We start from the raw sequence: 21,060 nt of genomic DNA on the forward strand, positions 1-21,060 counted from the left end.
TATGTGCAATGCTGTGGGTTTGAGCCCCAGCACCGGGGGCAAAAAAAATTACAACTTAAAAAAAGAGCCGCTCCTGGTTGGGTGTGATGGTACACACCTTTAATCCTAGCACCAGGCAGAGGAAGGTCAGCCTGGACTACCTACCAAAAAAAAAAAAACCAGTTCCTATTGATCTGATAATATAATCAAAACCCACCCTGAATTTCACTTTCTAAATAACATGTTTTGTTTTTTGTTTTTTGTTTTTTTTTTTTTTCAGACAAGATCTCACTGTGTCCTTGAATTCAGTCCCTGAGAGGCTGGGATTATAGACAGGCACTTCCATATCCCAGGCAAACACCTGATGGAAATCCAGGTCACTGGGCTTTCTTTCTCCAAGTCTGAGAGTTTTCATTTAACCTCCCTGAGCAGACCTATGCAAAAAGCTGGTTTTAGGATTACACTGTGCTCATTATCAGCACAGAAGGGAAAGAAGACACCGTGGAAATCTTTTAGGCACTTTTTTATTTTCCAAAAAAAAAAAAAAAATTGTCGTTAATATATAAACATCTCATTCTCTCAAAAAATTCTACAACTTTACAGCTGTTTGCTCCGATATTTGCATAGGAAATGACCACAATACAAAAATAAGAGACAAAGAAGCCAACAGCAGCCGGTTTACACTTTTGATGTAGGTGTCCACGTATAAACATCTTGAAGCCTCTTACAAAACTATTTACACCGTTTGTCACCTATTTACACATTGAAGCAACTTTTCTAACAAACAAAACTATAATTTATCAAGTTATGAAAATTGTTTTCTAAAAAAACTTACTATATTACCACAAAATAAATAATGATAAACAATATCTTAAAAACAAAAATTAAATTTTCAATTAAGACCGCTTTTGGCATTTTGCTTATGATTTCTGCCCTTTGGTTAACAGCATCAATGTCACATTCCTATGATATTGCATATTGGTAAGCTTTCAACATATCACTGATATTAAAGGCAGACACCGGAGTCAGTATTAACAGATTAACTACACTGCACTGTAATTTCAATAATAAAATTACTGTGTCTCACTGGATATTACATGCAAAAATCCACATAAATTGTCATTTAGCCAACAGTAGGGCATGAGCAAACATCCCAGTCCAAGAAAACTGCACCAGAAACTCAACGCTTCCACAAGTGCAAACAGAATCTTAAATTCAGCAATGACACATGTGACAGCCACATCAGTCCTTCACAGGTGATACTGTTTAACATAAGACCTTTAGTGTCTGTGTCTTGTAACTATCTTTAAGTTCATATAAAAAAATCTTTTATATTTAAAATAAACAATCTTATTTCAATCAGAGAGTGAAATTTGCATTTTATTCATTCGAATGATTATTCCCTCCCCAAAGAAATGGATTTGGTGACTTTTGAGAGGTACCACAAATCCTAACTTTATGTGTATTCATAGTTATTCAAAAGAAGTATGATTCCCCCAAACAATCCTTAAAAACTTGTAATAAACCTATAAAGCTGATTTGCATATTTACAAAATTTTGTATAGCAAATATAGGCAACTCATATTTAAAAAAAAAAAACACACATTTGTTCAATGGCTATTTGTGAATTGCCAGGTACACTGTGTACCTCCGCTATGGAAATAATCTAATCTTGAGAAAAACAAAAAACAAAAAACAAAAAAAAAAAAAAACAAAAAACAAAACGAGTCCACGTCAAGTAAAATCTTGACAATCTGTCCGGGTGCCTGCCAACTGGTTTGTTTATACTAAACAATGTCCCAAATGATGGCGTGTGCAGTCTGTCTAGAAACAGCATACGCACCCCGTGCGCCCCCACCAGTTCCCCACGCTGAGATGCGGCTGCCTGTCTGGAGATGAAGTTTGCTGGAATAAAGCCAGCGGTGAGCACGACAGCAAGTTCCAGGTTCTCAAAACAACCAAACACTTTGGTATTAATACAATGTATTCCCTGTGGCCTCAAATATACAAAATATACATTTCCAGTTTTTTTTTTCTTTTTCTTTCTTTTTTTTCTTTTCCTTTTTTATATGAAGTTAGGTCTGCGGTTTAAAGGGTGGCGGAGCGGACTGCGAGGCATCGGGCGGTTGGCGCAGTGCTCAGCTCTGGTGGCGCTTCATGTGCAGCGCCAGATGGTCGGAGCGGGAGAAGCTGCGGTTGCATACCCCGCACTGGAACGGCTTGGCACCCGTGTGCTTCCTGTAATGGCGGGTCAGCTCGTCCGACCGCGCAAACCTCCAGTCGCAGCCCTCCCAGTTGCACTTGTAGGGCTTCTCGCCTGTGACAAGAAAAGACAAGGTAAGGTGGCCTGCTGCAAGACTGAGTGCGGAGCCCACCACACTGTGAACTAATCAGCGCATCCCTGCCACGCATCCCAGTCCTTCCATGGAGGATGGATGCCACCCGCAATCCTCAAGAAAAAGGACGCCTTTCATACGCTGGAGAATCGGCTGGGTGTGGGCCACCGCCTTCCTTGGCACTCATGGCCAGCATGGTCTACATAGCAAGTTTCAGGGATGCATACTGACATGGAGATCAAGGGAAGGCTGAAGAATGGAAATTTTAGGCAAATGCAAAACAAATTAGTCTCCCTGTCTGGGGCAGTCCTAAACCAATAAATCCTTAAAGTGAGCGTGTGCCTTTGGATGATGTCATTTTTTTGTTTTGGAGACAGGGTTTCTCTGTGGCTTTGGAGCCTGTTCTGGAACTAGCTCTTATAGACCGGGCTGGGCTCGAACTCACAGAGATCCACCTGCCTCTGCCTCCCTAGTGCTGGGATTAAAGACGTGCGCCACCAACACCCAGCCTCATTCCACCATCTTTATAGTCACACTAGCACACAGGTTTGCACATACCCCACATAGACTGAAGCCCAAACCAGAAAACACTTAAAACTTCATTGCTTTATCTGAACACTTTTGCATTTGATATATAATACTTTCTTGAAATAAACTAGGATCTGCTACTGATAAATTCCCATTGGTTAGGAGTCAGACTCCACCCCAGATTTACTGCATGGACAATTTGACAATTGTCTAGGCCACAGAATTTGGTGGAATACAAGAAATGAAACAAAAAAGCCAGGCTCTGGGAGCTCAGCTGACGCCTACAAACATGGCCCAATTTCCTTTTCTCTTTTCCCCAGCCCTCCGCATCTAACAATGAGCTGATATTTGAGCCAATACCACTGTGCAATTTGTGTATAATTCCTAATATTCTCCCAAACTTGCCAGCCCTTAAGTTCAAAAACCGCTTAATATTTTTAGAATATAGTTTTAATTTGCTGTGTTAGAATCGACCCCATTGAAGATGAAGCAATGTCCACACTAACTGCAGCTCCCACAGCTTGTGGCCAATATATCCTCCACTGTCCCAGGCTCACGGGACAAAGAAGCAAAGGCCAGAATGGATTGCATGAAGCTGGCCCCATGGCATCACACCTTCACTTACAGGAGACTCACTCTGCTTCCCCCATCTTCTGCCTCTGACGTGAGGCATACTGATGACTAACCCCCTTTTTGGTTCCTACCATTCCAGTTTTTCAAATGCACATCTCACCTAGGCATGCTGGTAAAGTCCTGTAATCTTGGGGAGGCTGAGGCAGTGGGATTTATGAGTTTGACACCAGCCTCAAAATGTCAAGTCAAACACACATCTCAATTCTAGATTTCTCCTCCATCACGGGGGTGTGCAAGTGCACACGCACGCACACGCACACACACGCACACACACACACACACACCTTTTGTGTGGGTATTTCACCATGTAGCCAGCAGTCTGGTGAATCTAAAAGTATGTACTTTGTCCCCTCATAGTAAAGGCTATCTAGAAAGTCTTGGCTTTTAGGTAACACAAATGTCATTTCTCTTCCACTTCTATTCACACACAATGCTGGATTCACAGAAAGATTTTAGCACTAGTGAGAACTGTAACTATCGGGGTCACAGATGTCAATCAAACAGAAGAACTTCACACAGAAAAGTGAAAATAAATGACAGTAACAAGCATGGCTTTCCTGCCATTCCATGGGGGAGAGGTCCAATTCTGATGTATAAATCAAGGGGGAAAAAACTTCCTCGGGAGCCCCAGTTTAAGAGGGATCATTCAAGCCTTTTGAATTTAATAATTACAGACAGGGAACCAAGCTTTCAGGGTTTACTTTAGAAGCAGGGGACACTGGACTCTTTTTGTTCACTGTTTTTATTGGCTGCAAAGCCATAAACTGCAATGATATTCTGTAAAGTTGACTTTACTGATTGGTTGACACACAGTAGCCATTAAAGTTCCTAAAACATTTGGGGTTTCGCTCTCCGTTTATGTGCATCTATAGCCTATTCAGCCAAGAATGCCAGCACTGTCTGCGAGGGCAGTCACCAAGACCAAGGCTTACTATAAAAGCAAGGACAACTATCCTCCACTTGGGGCAGTTTCTATGGGATTTGTTCAAGTGTCAACACTGTTCAAGGAAAACATCGTAGAGGAAGCTGGTACCCCATTTCTGGCCTAGCAGCAGACTCAAGCCTTTCTTCCTCAGCCAGAAACACTACGGTCAGTACTTCTGGGAAAGCAAACTGACTTCCTCCAAGTTGTATTTCAACAGGGTAGAGCTTTCCAAAGTAATTGGATTTTTAAAGAATCTCTTTCCAATGCCACCGATTTGAAATACTTAGTTAAGCTCTTTCAACATGCCCTGTGTTTTTAAGTCCTCTTACTTCTAGCATCAAGCAATGGAAAAGAGAAAACAGTGGCGGGGTTGTGTGGCCTGGAAACGTCTCTGCTTTATCTCGGTGTGTGCATTTTCTTCTCTACCTTTAAAGCCACAGGGATGGCTGAAGAACCCCTCATCTCTGAAAATATGTCCAAGGTAAAAACGCATATGCCCCAGGCTAATAAAGGTAGCAGAGCATAGAACCTCAGGAGAAACAGCTACTGTTGTAAGAGACAAGGTGTGATCAGGGCCTCCAGAAGCCTGCTCTGGAGCTAGGTAAATCTCTCCTTTGACTCGAGCAACTCCAGAAGTTAGAAGCTGACCACTTGGCTCCACATTAAGAGTCCTGGCCTGCCACTTTCTTTAATGTCCCAGTTAAGTCTTCCATTAGTAACGCCGTCACACTCTTTGAATGATTCAAGCAATGAATACATACTGCTCAAATTTACTCAGATTCTGCAGTTTCTCATGAAGAGAATAGGATGGACTCACAGAGGCCCTTAAAGCTGTGTGAGGTGCAAGGTTCACTGTGGCTGGACTAGCCTCTTACAGAGCTTCATCTTTCAGGCGACCGGAAACTGTTAGTACTAGCACAGGTAATCTCCAGAAGAAACCTTAGGGAGGTTCCTTCCACTAGGTTCAAGAATGCTTGTCTCGCAAACTATTCAAAAACATCCTCAGTAAGAAACAATATTATCTGTTTTTGTATGATAAACACACTTTGGAAATGGCTTGTCAATGAGCAGTGGTGGTGCACGCCTTTAATCCCAGAACCCAGGAGGCAGAAGCAGGTGGACCTATGTGAGTTCAAGGCCAGCCTGGTATACAGATGGAGTTCCAGAACAGCCAAGACCACAGAAACCCTGTCTCAGGGGAAGGGGGGGAAAAGGTTTCTGTACCTACAATAGAATGGGAGGTTTCTCTGCTCTGTTGAACACATTCAATAGTTGCATGCCAAGGTCTTTTGCTCGAAAGTTCTACACAGACTGTTGTAACAAAGGAAATGAGGAAACTCTAAGGTTTACTACAGCAAATTTCCAAGTTTCCTTCTCAGTGATGAAAAGACAGTCTAGTCAATATTTAATAAAGCTGCAAACCACCAGAACTGAAACCAATGTTAATTCAAGGGGAATACCACCTTCACTAAATGCCTAGCTTGATAAAAGATTTGGGGTGTTCACTTCTAAAACAGACTCACCATCAGCTCTGCTTCTTAATAATCAAAAGGGGAAAATAGAAACTATTGAAGGCATGGTGGAAAAATAGTATTTACATATCTGATAGAACCGATAGTGATTTGAGCTCATTGGCTTTTTTTTTTTTTTAAACTATGCAAGTACTTTTCCATGAAAAGACTTTATTAGGGTTAGTAGCAATCTCCTTCCTACACTTCTAACAGAGAAAGCTACCCTTCCTGGACGTCAGTAATGGCCCATCTGAGGAAATTAGTATAGATATTATGGAACCCTCCTCTTGATTACATAATCTCAATTTATCCCATTCCTCTAAATCCAATCCCTTCTACTCCCTCCCTCTAGAAAACCTGACAGACCATGCATGGCCATGGCATTCGGTATCCTCACCACAAAAGCTGACTTTGCCTGCGCCAGGGATGCCGTTCAGCGGTACAGAGAGGGTGCTTTTCATGAACATGCTGGCGGGTTCAGTCCTGGGACCGCATGCACTCGAGTGTGTTAGCGGTGGGCTGTTCTGCATGCTCCTGACTACCCTTTTGTTTTGCATTCCTCCTCTACTGCCTCTCTGGAAACAATGTTTGACCCAAGTCTGAGCAGTTATTTTCATGATGAAGATGAGGGCAGGCAGGAGGCTGGTGGGAGGGAGACCCGGGGCCACTGGGGCAATCGACTACGTTTTTAGATGAGCACTCTGCTTTGAGTGGCTTCAGGATACAATACTAGAATCCCTTCCCCTGAAGGTACACAGATTCTCTATAAGCAAATTTCCTTTTATAGAACTGGAATAGTCCCCGTAGTTCCGAAAGGCCACAGTGCTGGTCACAAGCACCAAGGGACCTTATCCAGGTCCAGACAGCAGGGGTAATCTTGTTGCAGGGGGCTGAGGGGCAGGCGGGGTGGGTTCTTTGTTCCTATGTTTGGCTACTTCTCAGCCTCAGCAAGCACTAACAGCTGAAAGGAAGTACCAATTCTCAAAGCTCCTGACAAAGATGCCACTCTGGACTGTAAGTTCAAACAGACAAATAAAAACACCTCAAATGTCAGTGAGATGCTCTCACCCTTTCCTACACACAGCAGCGCTTTGAGCTTCCCTCACCTGGCGACCCTGCCCAGCGGCCTGCCCGCCTCTTTATGACATAGTCAAAGGGAAAATCGTTCTTCGAAGATGTTTTTAGGCAAAATAAAATAAAAAGCTAGCTACTTTGTGCTTCTAAACCAGTTTTGTCCTTAATTAGACTCGTTAGATATCCATGAATATGAATTACACAGGCAAACAAGAATCACTTCCCCTCAAGTAGGGCATGACTTTTGTTTCTAATCCTTCACCAGAAAAGATGTAGGCCACATCAGGTAGAACTAAAAATATCCGGCAAAGGAAAATTCCTGGGCAATTAAAATATATATTTTTAAATACCGCTCTCTGCATTCCTCCGACCATCACGCGGCTGACTGCCTCTATCTTAGTTTCAACAATTGTATTTCATCTACGTAGAAACTGTCTCCTCCCACTAGCTTAAAAACTAAAGGGCAAAATCAAATTAGTTCTTTGGATTCTTCACAAAACCAGTCAGAAATGTCTGCTGAATTAAATTATACTTTGTAACCTTTGATAAGCTGTATTATCCAGAAACAACGTTTGATCACTTTCCTATGTCAATGTTTTTCAGATGAGAGCACTCGTCCCCGAAGCAAAGTTTAGTCTTCCCAGTGAGTCATTAAAAAGAAACTGGTTCTAAGCGTTCATGCTCATAAATACCTTTCCAGGGGTCTAAAGCAACAATGTCAGAAGCCACTGCTTAAAAATGTCTGAAAATCAATGTAAAAAATGGACTTCAATGCTAAGAGTGAAATAAAACCCTGGAAGAATATACTAATGCCTGTCACCAAACACTGATGCTTTTCAATGTGCCGTTTTTAAATATGAAAATCACTAGATACTGTATCTACAAAATATTTTCCTGGTACAATTATATTCTGACATGACAGCTATGCATCTAATATCCATCTAGTCTAGATCCAAACCGTGTGACCTCCACCATGCCATCCCCCATTATGGCCTGCCATGAATTCCTCCCTGTTTCTCTTTTAAACCCTTTCGCACCATTTCCACAGAGTAGTCTAGATGTCCTTTTTAGTGGGAAAAACATCTCAGTTGTCAACATTATCAAAACTATGTCTGATATAGATGATGGAAAATGAGTTCCCAGCAAAGACTCTACGTGTATACGTAGGACCCTTAGACCCCTCACCAAACAGACACCCAGGCAGAAACCAAAATTATGTACTTAGAAATACACATGGAAACAACTTACAAACAAAAGTCACTAGATTAATTTGGTTCCCACAACATGTTAAGGGACAAGGGAGGGATTTGCCCGTCACACTGGAGGACAGGCAACATCCACCAGTAAATCTTGAAGTCAGTACTCAAGACTCCATGTCGGCTTGTGGGAGAGTGTCTTTCTAACTTAACTGGCCCTGTTCTTTTTCATCCCCTGGCCAGCCCAGCTGTGCCTGGACTCGGGGGTTGCTGCTCCCAGATTTTTAATACAACTAACTGCTAATTCTACCTTGTTGCAGGAAGCCAAAGGCTGAAAAGTGATCTACAGCTTCATAATGGAATTCTGGGAAGGAGTCCGGGGGTGTAGCTCATTGCTAAGGCAGAGTACAATGCAGAAAGTTCCATCTTTTAAAGACAGCATTAAGCTTATGAACACAGAAACTACAGCTGTTTACAGAAGATTGTTTCTCAATCATGGTGAGTTATGAGGGCAGAATTATATGCTCTTTGAAAGGCAGTCAGAAGAAATTTTAGAATGATGGCAATGTGTACCCTCCCTTGTAAACATCACAAGGCATAAGAATTTCAATGAAATGTTCTTTTAAATGCTATTAAAAGTACAAATATTTTGATTTGGGAATAGACCACTTATTGACACTGTTGCCTAGAAGCAGCCCTAACTATTTCTAAACAGAAGCATATTAATGTGTGCACATGTATCACAAATAACATTCACAAGCCCCTACTCACCCACTTAAGGGAGGCTTACATGAGCCCACAAGTGTGCCGTGCAGAGTTCTGTCTCGGGGATTTTTTTGTCTGACTGTACATAGAAGAGCTTTAAGTTCTTGTACGCTTTCTCTATATAGAAATCCCAGTCCGCGAACTTAAGACAACTTGAGTGCTATGATACTTGCAACTCAAAAAGCAGACTGGCATTTACTCTTGTCCCTGTTGACGAAGAATGAGTTGTGCAGTGGACAGGCTATTTGCTTAGAGTCAGTCACTCTGTGACCTAAGTTAGAGTCACTCCCTACCTGGGACCCCAGAAATAAGCCATTATACACAACACAGACGAGGATTGTTTTAATTGCTTAAATGCACTGAGACATATGGTAACTCATTTAAAAGCAACTACAATTACTTTGCCCAGAAATGCTGGGCTGCTTCAAATTCTGCCAGCAACCATTAGGAAAGCATTTCTCTTACTTTGTCAAATATGCAACACTGCCATATAGTTTCAAAAGTCCCCTAACAAGTTTTCCAAGGGGAGGAAATGGGACAGAAAGAGAAACAAGACAAAGCTATTCAATAAAAGATACTATTCAGAAAAAAAAAAAACAAAAACAAAAACAAAAAAACAAAAAACAAAACAGTTTGCTCTACCTGGGCATTAGAAAATAAAAAGAAAGCACACACACCAAGCATTATGCTGGTTTCCTGTGCACTCACTGAACAAGAGCAGAGGGAGGAGGAGACAATGGTAGCGAGCACGCAGGTAATTTTAAGAGGCATTGTCTAGAAAACTAGAATTGAGGAGAAAGCCTCATGCTCTGTGATTACCTAAGAACGGGTTTGGCCAGATGAGCGAGTCTGTTACAAACCCTCCCCAAGGCATTTGAAAGACTATCAAACAAAACTTCATTAAACTACATTACATGGTCTTACTCATTAGATGTTTAAGGCCACAATATTTATAATCAAGTGAGAAGGTCACTGCATGGGACCCCTAACTAGGCCGAGATCTGACCCTGTCTTAGTTTTCTTTTTTATTAACACAGGCATTGTTCAGACTACCCACTATTAAGTTTCTTTGCCAGCAGCAGGTCAAGTTCCAGGATCCTGGTACAAGCATTCAGGGCAGTAAACCCCGACGGGTGGAAAGGCTATTTAGATATGGCCTGACGACATCTCCGCAATAAGCAGTTGATTACATCGTTATATGCAATTGCACACTTCTTTTATTATGGGACTTTAAACTCGAAAATGCATTCCCTCCTTCCTATCTCCAGTTTCAAGGACTTCTGATGAGGAGAAAGGGGGGGGGGGGGCGGGGAAGAGCAACAGCAATAGTTTGGTGTTCCCCCAACACAACACTAGTCCAGAAATGGCTATTTTAAGTTTTTTTTGTTTTTAGTATTTCTATACACATCGACTGTGTTTTGGAAATTTAAGATTGGACTTTATCATATGCTGGACTATTCTGTTTGTGATTGCTTGCAAACACACAAACAAACAAAAGCCTTAGGCCAAAACAATCCATTCCTATCACAGATAATTCAAGAGACAGGCTTTTCTGGGAAAGCCCAGGTATCTGCCACATTGTCGCCAGTACCATTTGGATTTCACTAAGTGTTCAGCCTTCGGATATCTAAGCACTACTTCCTAACACACATACAAAATGTCTGCAACCACTCTCTCTCGGGGCTCTGGTTCGTCACCGACCTTTGTTCAAAGGCTTTTACTTTTTAATGTAGCAGTTAGAGATAACTACTTCATTTATCAAAACTCAATTTCCATAGTAACATCTAGCCTGGGGAGATCCAAGTCCTCACACTAATCCACCTCCAACAACCCATTCAAAAGAACTGCTGAATACTCTGGTTTCCATAGCAATGATGGAATAATACATTTTGCTAGGTCACTGCTTTTATTAGGAAACTTATTCTTTGAACTTTAGGTGAGGAAGGTGTATTTGAGGAAAAACTGCAGTCACTTTTATCTATTTTTCCTTCGGGGCTTCTTTTTATTATTATTATTATTATTTAAAGAAAATTACACTAGTAACATTATCCAGACACTTGAAAATATTATGGGTATGTGGCGCCCTTTAATAAAGCATGCTCCCAAATTTCAAAATTAATAGTGCCTACAAAGGACTGCTGTGAATCTAACAAAACAAATCATTATAAAAGTAGAGACTAAACTTAAAAGTAGGCTGCTTCAAGTAAGGATGCAACGGAAGATGGACTTCAGATGAGGACTCTCAAACCTATGTAGTAAGGGCTGAGGTTGGGTGTGGAGTAACGTTTAATCTATTGCCCTTCATTCTGACCACCCTACTTTAATACCCTGCAGATTTTAGGCCTACTTTCCAGACAGCAAGATACACTAAACACAATCTGTGAAGCCACCGGTATTAAGCACTATCGCTTAACATGATAAGTGGAAAAGTTTTTAGGTTAAAAGGGCTTTATTAGAGCGAGATGATTTACCAAGAATTTTTTCCTTCTTTCAAGACAGGGGATAAGCATTGTCATTAAAGTTTTAAAATCCATTAGTAAACACTGTTGTTTACGTTTTGGGGGTCATTAATTCCCTGTGAGGTGACAGGGCAAGGTCTCACCGAAGAGGCTTTCTTGGGGAACCCAGTTTCCAGCCAAGCCCTTGATGAAAAGGTAGGCCATTAAAAATAAAAGTTGACAGAAGAAAGAAGAGATCAAACACGTGCTGGCTTTTTAAAAGGATGAATGCCACTTCTACTATTTACACAACTCCCGGAATTAACAAGAAAATTACCTACCCGTATGAGTCCTCAGGTGAGCTTTTAAGTGAGAAGACTTTGTATAAACTTTTGTGCAACCTAAAATAAAGGAACAGAGGGAGAAGAACACGTTGTCATTTCCAGGGTCTTTTGAAATCTTTACATTTGATAACTCGGGTATTTAAAATCTGGCTTTAAGGATGAAATCTCCCCCTTCACACTTATTAGAAGGTGTAGGCGGCCCAAACTATGTAACACTCCGGTCAAGCAACAAATGGAAGATTTGTTTCTTATTCCAGAGGGTACTTTTTACTCTGACATGTGCTTCAGTGACTTGAGAGCAATTCTAGTATGTATGTATATGTATGTATGTATGTATGTATGTATGTATGTATGTATACACTTACTGAATGTAGAGATGACAGAGCTAAGTCATTATCCAAGATGACTATAATTTTCTATACTCCTACTTTGTTTTTTTCATTTAGCATGTCACGCCACAGCATGCACCACAGTCAATAAATTATGCCCTATATTAAACATAAACTTGCTTATGCCAGCAACTTGGAGATATATTTATTACTGTCAAATTATATTTTGGGTCATGTATCTCATTCAAAAACGAGCACACACTAAAGGAGCCACTTCTGTTTACTTAAATCAGTCCTGTAAACAGCCTTCTGTTTGCCAAGAGAAATCTGCCCCCCCCCCCAAATTCATCACCATATTAGTCTCCCACTCTATTTAATCTCCAGGAGACTTTACAACTTTTTGCTGCTATTTATTCAAGACAGGGGTTCTCTGTGTAGGTTTGTAGCCTGTGCTGGCACTCTGTAGACCAGGCTGTCCTTGAACTCACATAGATACACCTGCTTCTCATATGTGAAATTCAAGTTTTATTTACTACTAAAGAGCAAGAAATCTTAAGTTAGCTTAGCCCCCAGAATGGTCTAGCCTTTAAAATTTGTTTGGAAATTGTTATTTAAGAGACAGAGTCACGCTATGTAGCCCAGGCTAGATTGATGGTCTAAGTAATCTTCCTGCCTCAGCCTCACTGCTGGATTAAAGGCATGAGCCATCATGTCTGACTAGCTGGTTTTTTTTTTTTTTTTAAATACATGAAACAAGCACTAGACTAGTATCTAATTACATACCAGCATAAAAAATGCAGAAACAGACTACTAAGAGAAACTAGGTGATTTATTTCTAGCTGTCAAATCACCCTTGCTATATATTTTCATGCCTAAGGTTGAAAACAGCGCGGATATGTGTGTATGCACCTGGAAACATTTGCACACATGCAACATAAAACACTACTGACACTTCAAGCACTCAGAGCACATACCAGGGTAATCGCAGTAGTGGATGCGCCTTTTCTCCAGATCGGGGTTACTCCTTCTATTGTATCTGACAGGTTGGATGCTTGGTGAACTAACTGGCAGAGTGGCAGGTAAATTTGGATTGTTAATTGCCAGTTTAGAAGCAATTGTAGCAGCATAGGACGGAGGCGGGGTTAAATTCTGGAGCATCTCAGCTTGTCTATCGGGACTTCCAGGCTCTGAGCTCGGTGGTGAGGGGGGAAAGTAAGTGGCCTGCTGTGGAAGAAACTGACTTGGCATGGTGTATGTGCACGGGGGCATGCTCTGGAACTGTTTCATTGCAGTCTGCGGAACAGCATTAGTGTGTGTGTTAAGGCCCGCCATGGCAGCGGACATAGATATGTTAAGGGTGTCCATGATTGCTGTCTGGTTTGTAGAACTGGGCATGTCTAGATCCGGTGTATTCAATAGCTGGTACAGGTGGCCCTGCTGGGAAGGGACAGAGAGATGAAGATCTGGCGTTGGAAGTTCTTGTTTGATGAAGATATTGTTCACCTCTGGAGCTGAGGTCTGGTGGGAGCTGAATATACTGGTGAACTCAGGGAGGGCCTGGGTCGGGGCTGGAGGAGGGGCGGTCGTCTCACTCTGGTGGCTGAAAATGGTAACAGGCTCTGTCTTGATCTGCGTCACGCATGGTCTCTGGGATTTGTAGAGGCCAGTTCTCAGGTGGGTGATGTCAGGGAGGAAGACGTTCATGTTGATACTGTAAGGTAAGCCTTCACTGTCAGTGAAGAACTGGTCTACCACCGAGGCACTGTCTCGTCTATACTTTTTATGCTCTGGAACAATTGGAACTGGAGGGAGCTGAGGTGTCAGGTACTTCTCCATTTCACATCTTGTCTAAAAGAGAAGAGACACAAATGCACAGTGAATCTACCGAGTGGCTCCAGAAGGATAAATAAAAACAGGACTTACTAAAAACTCACAACGCCAGCACGGGGACCAACTCCTAAGAGCTGCTTATGAACACAGGAGTTTATTTTGTCAATTGTGTAATTATCGGTTAGCCGAAAGTCTGTGCGGCTGTGTCTTTAGTAAAAATCACCCCCCCCCCATCATCGCCAGACAAAAGTGAAAGAGGCGAGGTTGGGGGCAAGGACACATCTTCCTTTCTGATGCAATCAAGTTTCACCCCAAGAAGGGTAAGTCTGCAATTTAAGTACAGGCTCGGAGTATGACTGAACTGCCTCGATTCTGTTTGCGTCCGTTACACTTAACGTGCTTCATTTGAAAACTAAAATCTTTGCAAATCTTAAAAATAATATCTCGAAGGGCTTTTATTTAGACAGAGCTAGGTATCTCAGGCCTAATATAAATATTCTCTGGTCATTTCAGTGCCTTGTGCTTTAATATAAGGCTCAATGTTTGGAGCAAACCCTTGTATCCGCTAAAACAAAACAATTACAGGTTCAACGTTTGATGTAAATGTTGATTTTAACCAGCAGATTCGGTAATTGGTTAATGTAATAATGAAATGTTCCTATTCATATCCCTATCTAAAACAGATCTTTAATTATCAAGGAGAAAATCACTCCCTTGGTAGACTGGTGCTAAGACGCCCGTGGGTGGGGAGAGGCTGCTGCATCGCCAGCACAGTCATCAGCAAAACATTTATCACGTCCTCTCCGTGGGCCAATGCTACATTCCCCCTTCCTCTGTAAAAAGCGCAGTCATCCCTTACCCTCCTGCTATCTCCCCAGAGAAAACTGCCAAAGTGAAACAACCACGTATCCCCCAGGCCCTGATTGTTTAGGAATTTACACAGTCAGGCTTCCGACCTGCCTGTCTTCCCAGCCCTCTTCTCTCCCAACATAATGAAAGCTTATTTTTCCTCTCAATTTCTCTTGACATTGAAAAGCAAGTCAGGAAAAAAAAAAAAAATACCCAACCAAATAAAATAGTTCACAGAGTAAGAAGCCGCTGCACCTCAATCGGTAAACAGCAGTCCTATTTTTGCTCCTAAATTTCAAAAGAATTTCATCTCTGACCTCAGATCATTAAGATCTGGTGGTGGACGACGACGGACGGGATTTCCCGGATATGCACGACTTAAAAATAAAGATTCATGCTCTAGCCATGTGAGTCACATCTGACAAATGCCACTGTCCTCTCAAAGCACGACGACACTGGCAGACCCCGCGAAGTAGGTACTGGGTGCAAATACACAATACAGCAAGAGGCTATTAAACCAAGCGTCTTGAAATAAACCAAACTAAACCCTTTCGTGCACTGCTCTCCCGCGGCGGTTAGTGGTTTCTGATTTTAGCTCTTCCAGCTGTTTGCATGTGGGTCTGTTTCCAATTTTTTTTTTCCTTGGGACTAGCTAAAAGTCCCGGGAAGTTTTTTTCTGGGCTATATGACTCCCGTGCGTGGGCGAAAGGAACAGGCGCTTGCTCTAATTCGGCTTCTGGACAAGTGTAAAAGCCAACTGCCAGCTTTCAACGCGACTCCGGGAGGAAATTTACGCGCACGCGAAGAAAAACAACACCCTTGGCCTTTTTGTGCGCGTGTTCCTTTTTAAGGAAAAGAGCAGTGTTCTAATACAACCTTAGATCCCCTGACCCCAGTTTCCCAAACGGGGCCCTACAGACCTTTCTAGGGTGAGTTGCGGGGATATGGAACCCCAGAACTCCAGTCTGCATTTCTACATCCCGAAGGACGCAGGCAGGTGGACTTCCTAGGCCAGGGCCATCGGGAGAGAGTGGTCAAGGTGACGCAATTTAAGTTGAGCGTGGACATGAGCTTTCATTCCCACGCAAGAAAACAGGCAAGGTGCGCGTGAGCGCGCGGCGATCTTCAGCCTCCTCTGGGCATATCGGGGTGGGCGATCCTCCTCCTTACTCCCCCCCCCATCCACTCCGCGACGCCCCGTCTGGAAGCGCAGGGCGGGGCTGCCCACCCGGGCACCGGCTCCCGCGCGCCCCAGCCTGGAGCGGCCCCTGTCGCCCGCGCCTCGCAGTGGCGGGACACGCCCGAGCCGGGGGAGGGAGGCCGGCCGCTCCGCTTACCTGGACCAGCTCCTCCGAGGGCAGCCGCGGGCCGGCGGCTGGCGGCGGCGCGGGCTGCGCAGGCGGGTGGTGGTGCGCGTGTTTGAGCTCGTCGCCGGGGAAGAGCGCCGCGTCGCGGGCCGGGTTCGCAGCGCCCAGCACCGGCTTGAGCTGCGCGAACACCGGCTCGTCTTGCGTGGCCGGCGGCTGGGGCACGGGTCCCAGGCGGGCGCCCATGGTCAGCACCCGCGTGGCCATGGGCGGTCGGGGGACTACAGGCGCGGGGCACGGGACGATCGCGATTCCCACCTCGCCCAGGCTGGCGCCGGACGGCGGACTCGGCGCGGGGCCGCTGCGGGGGACCCCTGGGCCGGCGGCCAGCGGCTCACCAAGGCGGGCACGTAGATCGGGACTCCTGGGCTCGGCCACGCGTCACCGCCGAGGTCCTCTGGCCGCCACTTTCTCCCGCCCCGCCCCAGCGCTCGCTCTCTCGCTCGCCGGAACCTGCTCCCGCCACCTCCGAGCTCCACCAGCAAGCTGCGAGCGCGCGTACCTGCCCCGCGACTACTGACACTTGACGCCCGCCTCTATTTCACCCAACTCCGGAGAGGCAGGACCAGCTCCCCCGACTGGCAGCGTCGTGGCCAATAGCAAGGCCCCAGGGCAAGCATCCAGCCAATGGAAGGGAAGCCCTACGAGGTCCCGCCTCCTACGGGCCGACCGCACCCCTCGCGGGCCATGAGCTTCGCGCGCAGAGCTGCAGCGCAGTTTGTACACAACTTCTCTGACAGATTGGGCCGGCGGAGCTCAGGGAGGAGGGAAAGAGAGAGCGGGTGGAATCTAGGATGAGGGGGAATCGGGGTGGAGACGCGGAGGGAGATCTCTCCTAACTGTTCTCTGCCAGGATTAGAGCGAGGAAAAAAAAAAAAAGTATTGCACGTCTTAGGTGTTGTGCAAGGACCTGAAACTCAGAAAGCTGAACACAGAAGGCAGCTAGGTGGGAAAGCCGAGGTTTCCAGTCTGGTCCAATGAGTGTGTATTTTTAAGTATACAAAATGTACTTTGGAGGAAAACAAGGGGCGGTGCGGTAACAAATGTAAAACAGCCCTCATTTCTGTGTTTTCAGCAGTGATCTATCTATCCTTTAGCAGATCCCTTATGGCCTGGATAAAAGCGTAATGTCAAGCATTTTTTCAAGTCCTTGCATACCAACCTAGGCATATTTCCCCCTCTGGTATTTAAAAGTAGCTACAAGTTTTCACAGACAGTTCTACCTTCCGTCGCCCTACGTGGGGAAAAGGTGGGGTTGGCCTTATGAATCATGAAGTTTTTAATATTTAAACCATGTTGATTCTAACCGGAGCATGGAATCTAATTTGAGAACCAACAGCCAGCTCAAGTGGGTATTTAAGTAGACATTACATCTCTGGCTTATTTTTGCTACCACTGTAGTCTCCAGAGGGATAAGAAGCATAGCCCATCTACCTAATACAGTGGCTCCATTTCCTACGAAACGGGAACTAAATAAGCCACAAACATTAACAAGCACTCAACAACTCTGCAAACTGCGAACCCAAATCTGTAGGAACTAACAGCCAAGTATACTACTACCCATTTGCTAGGTTGTTTTAATGGAGAGGGTGGGTGTTCTTTTTTAATTTAAAAAAAAAATTTTTGCCAGCAATCTCCGAAGGAAACTACTTTCCTTAATCCTTAATGTTCTTGTGCATGACTTTTATGTGTCATGTTTCGAAGCCAGAACAATAAACTTTGACAAAAAAAACTGTACTATTACTACATATATACATATGCTGACACCACATATTACCTATAGAGAGCACACTTCACAGTGAAGCATCGATTGAACAGTTTTTTTTTTGGGGGGGGAACTCTGAAAAGAAAAGAGTTTATCAGAGGCAGGAGTCTCCCTTCCAGTATACAGGTAAATGAATGTGCACAGAAAGGATCACGTGCGTTTTTTTTTTTTTTTTAAGCAAAGATAAAATCATACTGTGAACTCGATTTCTTTTCTCCCTTTTCCTTCCTGTTAGTAATGATTCATTTTTATAGTTGTGGTTGCTGCTTTCAGAGGATGGGTGATGACTGCTCTCATGATACCGGGTGTTATTAATAAGTGTCTTTGCACCTATTTCTCTAAGTGAACAATCTTATATGGTCAGCCTTCATCTTTAAAAATCTGGCCTCATTTTCTGGTGCCATCAGATAGCTCAGGGACAGGTCATAGAACTGGTGGCGGATTTAACTTTTTCAAGTCAGATGACCTTTGGAAGACTTAGTGCTCATAATATGACCAAGCCATCAGTGTGGAATTCACAGTTCTTAATAGAACATTTCTTCTCTTTTACCTTTTAAGTTTCATTCAATTTAAAGGTAATACGCCTTGGAATTTGTCTTTATTTTACTTTGCTTTTAAACCTGCCTAGATTTTTTTATTATTATTATTTTTGTCACCAAAGTTTCAGTGGGCTGTGACTTTTTATTTCAATAAGCCCTTTATGTTACTGGAAATCCTTCTGAATTTCACACTAGCATCTTAACATTTCCCCCCACTTTCAAGGCTTTCCATTGCAGCAAAACAAAAGCCCATGAAAGTATTTGACAAGCTCTTAAGAATATATTTTTGAAGCCTTGTCACTTTTTATTTTCCCACTTTTAAAGAAGAATGTATATTTGAGCCTGGCTTTGGCCTGGTTCGTGTAGCTGAAGCAGTTACAGTTTTTAAAATACTTGAATATCTACTTTTTGCTTAAATACGACAGCAGTTACTTAGACTTCATTTCTGGCATAGAGATTCGGGAAACAGGGCTGCCACTTTTAAGTAAGTAATGGTTTCTCTCAAATGCTCAGCTATGCAATCTCACAGAAGATAACTAGCTTAGCTGTGTGCAATAGTAAGGAAATTGAAATGTAATCCCTTTCTAAGGTATGTGTCATGCTGCTCTGAACATATAGAAAACATGTTTAACCAAGACAAACCGGACTGCTCACAACTTGCCCTATCAGCTTCCAAAGAAGGGTTAAAACTTGATAAATATTTTTCAGATTTTCCAGGTTCTAGGCTGGCGTGCAGCCAGCCAGTGTGAATGGACAGATCCTCAATTACTTTGAACTTTCTAGTTCTTTGCATTCCTCCCTGCTGAGTAGCCCTGTACCATTAGGGAAGATGGGAGAAAACACAAAACAAATGTCAGGTTTCAGAAATCAATTAGTGGCCTGGCAGTAGCGTGTGAACTGAAGTGCGCCAAAACGGGAGATTCTGAGGGAAAGAAAGAAAAATGCGGAGTAGCCAGGCTGGCTAGGAGGGCAAGCACAGGGGCAGTGTGCATGCCTCGGCCCTTAGTCACTGGGCAGTGAGGATTTAGTCTTAGAATAAACTCCAAGTGTCACTATCTTTACGGGAATAAATACGCCTGAATGTGTGGGGGCTGAGCCGGCATCCAGCTATGGGGGCGGGGGCTAGCAAGAGGCTGTGGAAAAAAAATAGATAAACAGCTTCTGAACCAGATGAGGAAAGTGAGGGGCAGGGCAGTGTTCACAAGAACACACTACCCGAGAAACGTTGTTCATTGATCACAGGGAGTCACCCAAATTTCACTGACTTTCACCAAGAGAATATCCACAGGCTATCCCCTTTCTGTACAGTTGGTGCTGAGTTACCAAGTGACAGTAGACCACAGAAAATGCATAAGAAAGAGCAACACTAACTCCTGATAAGAGAGCACACCGCGCCTTAGGATAAGGATAAGATTATTTACTTGAAAGTGACTTTTATATTCATCGGGTATCCTTGTCAGAATCAGGATCAATGGAATCCCAGAAGATATTTTGTCCTCTAGATCACCTTATACCTTTAATGTTTTTTTTTTTTTTTTTTTAGTTTTTCATTACAGCTTGGAGCCACACGTTTTAAAAAAGTTACTGAGATAGTAACTCAGTAAATAGAAGTTCCCATTAAGATTAGGCAAAATGCAAATTATTTTGATCCAGGAGGTTTAGAAATAGAATAGATGCTCTTTCTCCTTTTTGGGATGACAGATGTATAACCCAAATATCTTAAAGATTTCATTTTTTTGTATAATAGAAAACAATTTAATATCCTGGTTGTGCACGGTCTCCTGTCCCTTGTTCCTAAGAAATGCATTTTATTTAATTTTGGGTTTCAATGCATTCTCCGTGATGCTCCTCAAGGCTCTCAGTGTACACTGACATTGTGCAATTCAGCCACCCTACTTTCAAAACACTAGTAATACTTTTTTTAAAAAATAGAGATTTACCTTTTGAAGGGACTGGGATTGCTTTTTCCACCTTGTTAATATACTAAGCAGATGAAAATGACAAATACGAATGCCTTAGACCAAGTTATAGTCCAGACAAACTGCAGCTTCAACTGTACAGTATTTGAATTCTGACTGAAAATATGATAGGAAAGATGAAGAGACAATTCCCACCCTGAAGCACTTACACCAAACAATCTTTTAGAACATCAGGGATGCTACCTCATCAGCATCACAATGAGCCAATTGCTAGCCATGCTGTGAGGAAAGCGGTAATGGCACCAGGTTGTGGGGTGCAGCCCGGGATACTCCGTGGTCTGTGCATGGCTCACAGGGAAACAACAACCTTGCAGACTTTGGTTCATCCATGAAATGGATGCCACAATTCCGTGTGCTGCTGTGATCATGGAAGACGTGTGGACACCGTTCCAGAAGGACAGTTTGTCAAGTAGGAAGAAGGCAGAGAATTCGAATGACCTTAAGAAGACAAGGCAGGCCTGGTGGTACCCCACTATCACCCCAGCACCCAGAGGCAGGGCCAGGAGAAAGAGTACAGGTCTAACCTGCGCTCATCCAGAGTGACACAGCAAGACCCCCATCTCAAACAAGGCTACTGCTCCATCTAGAAAAGATATAAACATACAGTTATATGGAAATTTAACTTAGGTATCCAACAACACGACAGTGGCACACACATATATCACAAATACAG

The 21,060-nt window shown here is 43.4% G+C and overlaps 1 protein-coding gene across 3 annotated transcripts; it reads right to left on the minus strand.

The window, feature by feature from the left end:
* Nucleotides 1-484: 484 nt before the first annotated feature.
* Nucleotides 485-20,466, minus strand: Klf5 (KLF transcription factor 5). Of its 3 annotated transcripts, none has more exons than XM_051195293.1 (4): nucleotides 20,349-20,466; nucleotides 13,033-13,906; nucleotides 11,727-11,786; nucleotides 485-2,296 (listed from the first exon to the last, which is right to left on the minus strand). In XM_051195293.1, the coding sequence occupies exons 2-4, from the start codon at nucleotides 13,892-13,894 to the stop codon at nucleotides 2,118-2,120; spliced, it is 1,101 nt and encodes a 366-aa protein (XP_051051250.1). In that variant the 5' UTR covers nucleotides 13,895-13,906; nucleotides 20,349-20,466; the 3' UTR covers nucleotides 485-2,117. The 3 variants fall into 3 exon arrangements, with proteins under 3 accessions (XP_051051250.1, XP_051051249.1, XP_051051248.1); XM_051195292.1 differs by lacking the exon at nucleotides 20,349-20,466 and adding an exon at nucleotides 16,443-16,625; XM_051195291.1 differs by lacking the exon at nucleotides 20,349-20,466 and adding an exon at nucleotides 16,075-16,434.
* Nucleotides 20,467-21,060: the final 594 nt, after the last annotated feature.

Source organism: Phodopus roborovskii, unplaced genomic scaffold (assembly GCF_943737965.1).
Source record: "Phodopus roborovskii unplaced genomic scaffold, PHOROB, whole genome shotgun sequence".
In the NCBI taxonomy this organism is placed as follows: domain Eukaryota; kingdom Metazoa; phylum Chordata; class Mammalia; order Rodentia; family Cricetidae; genus Phodopus; species Phodopus roborovskii.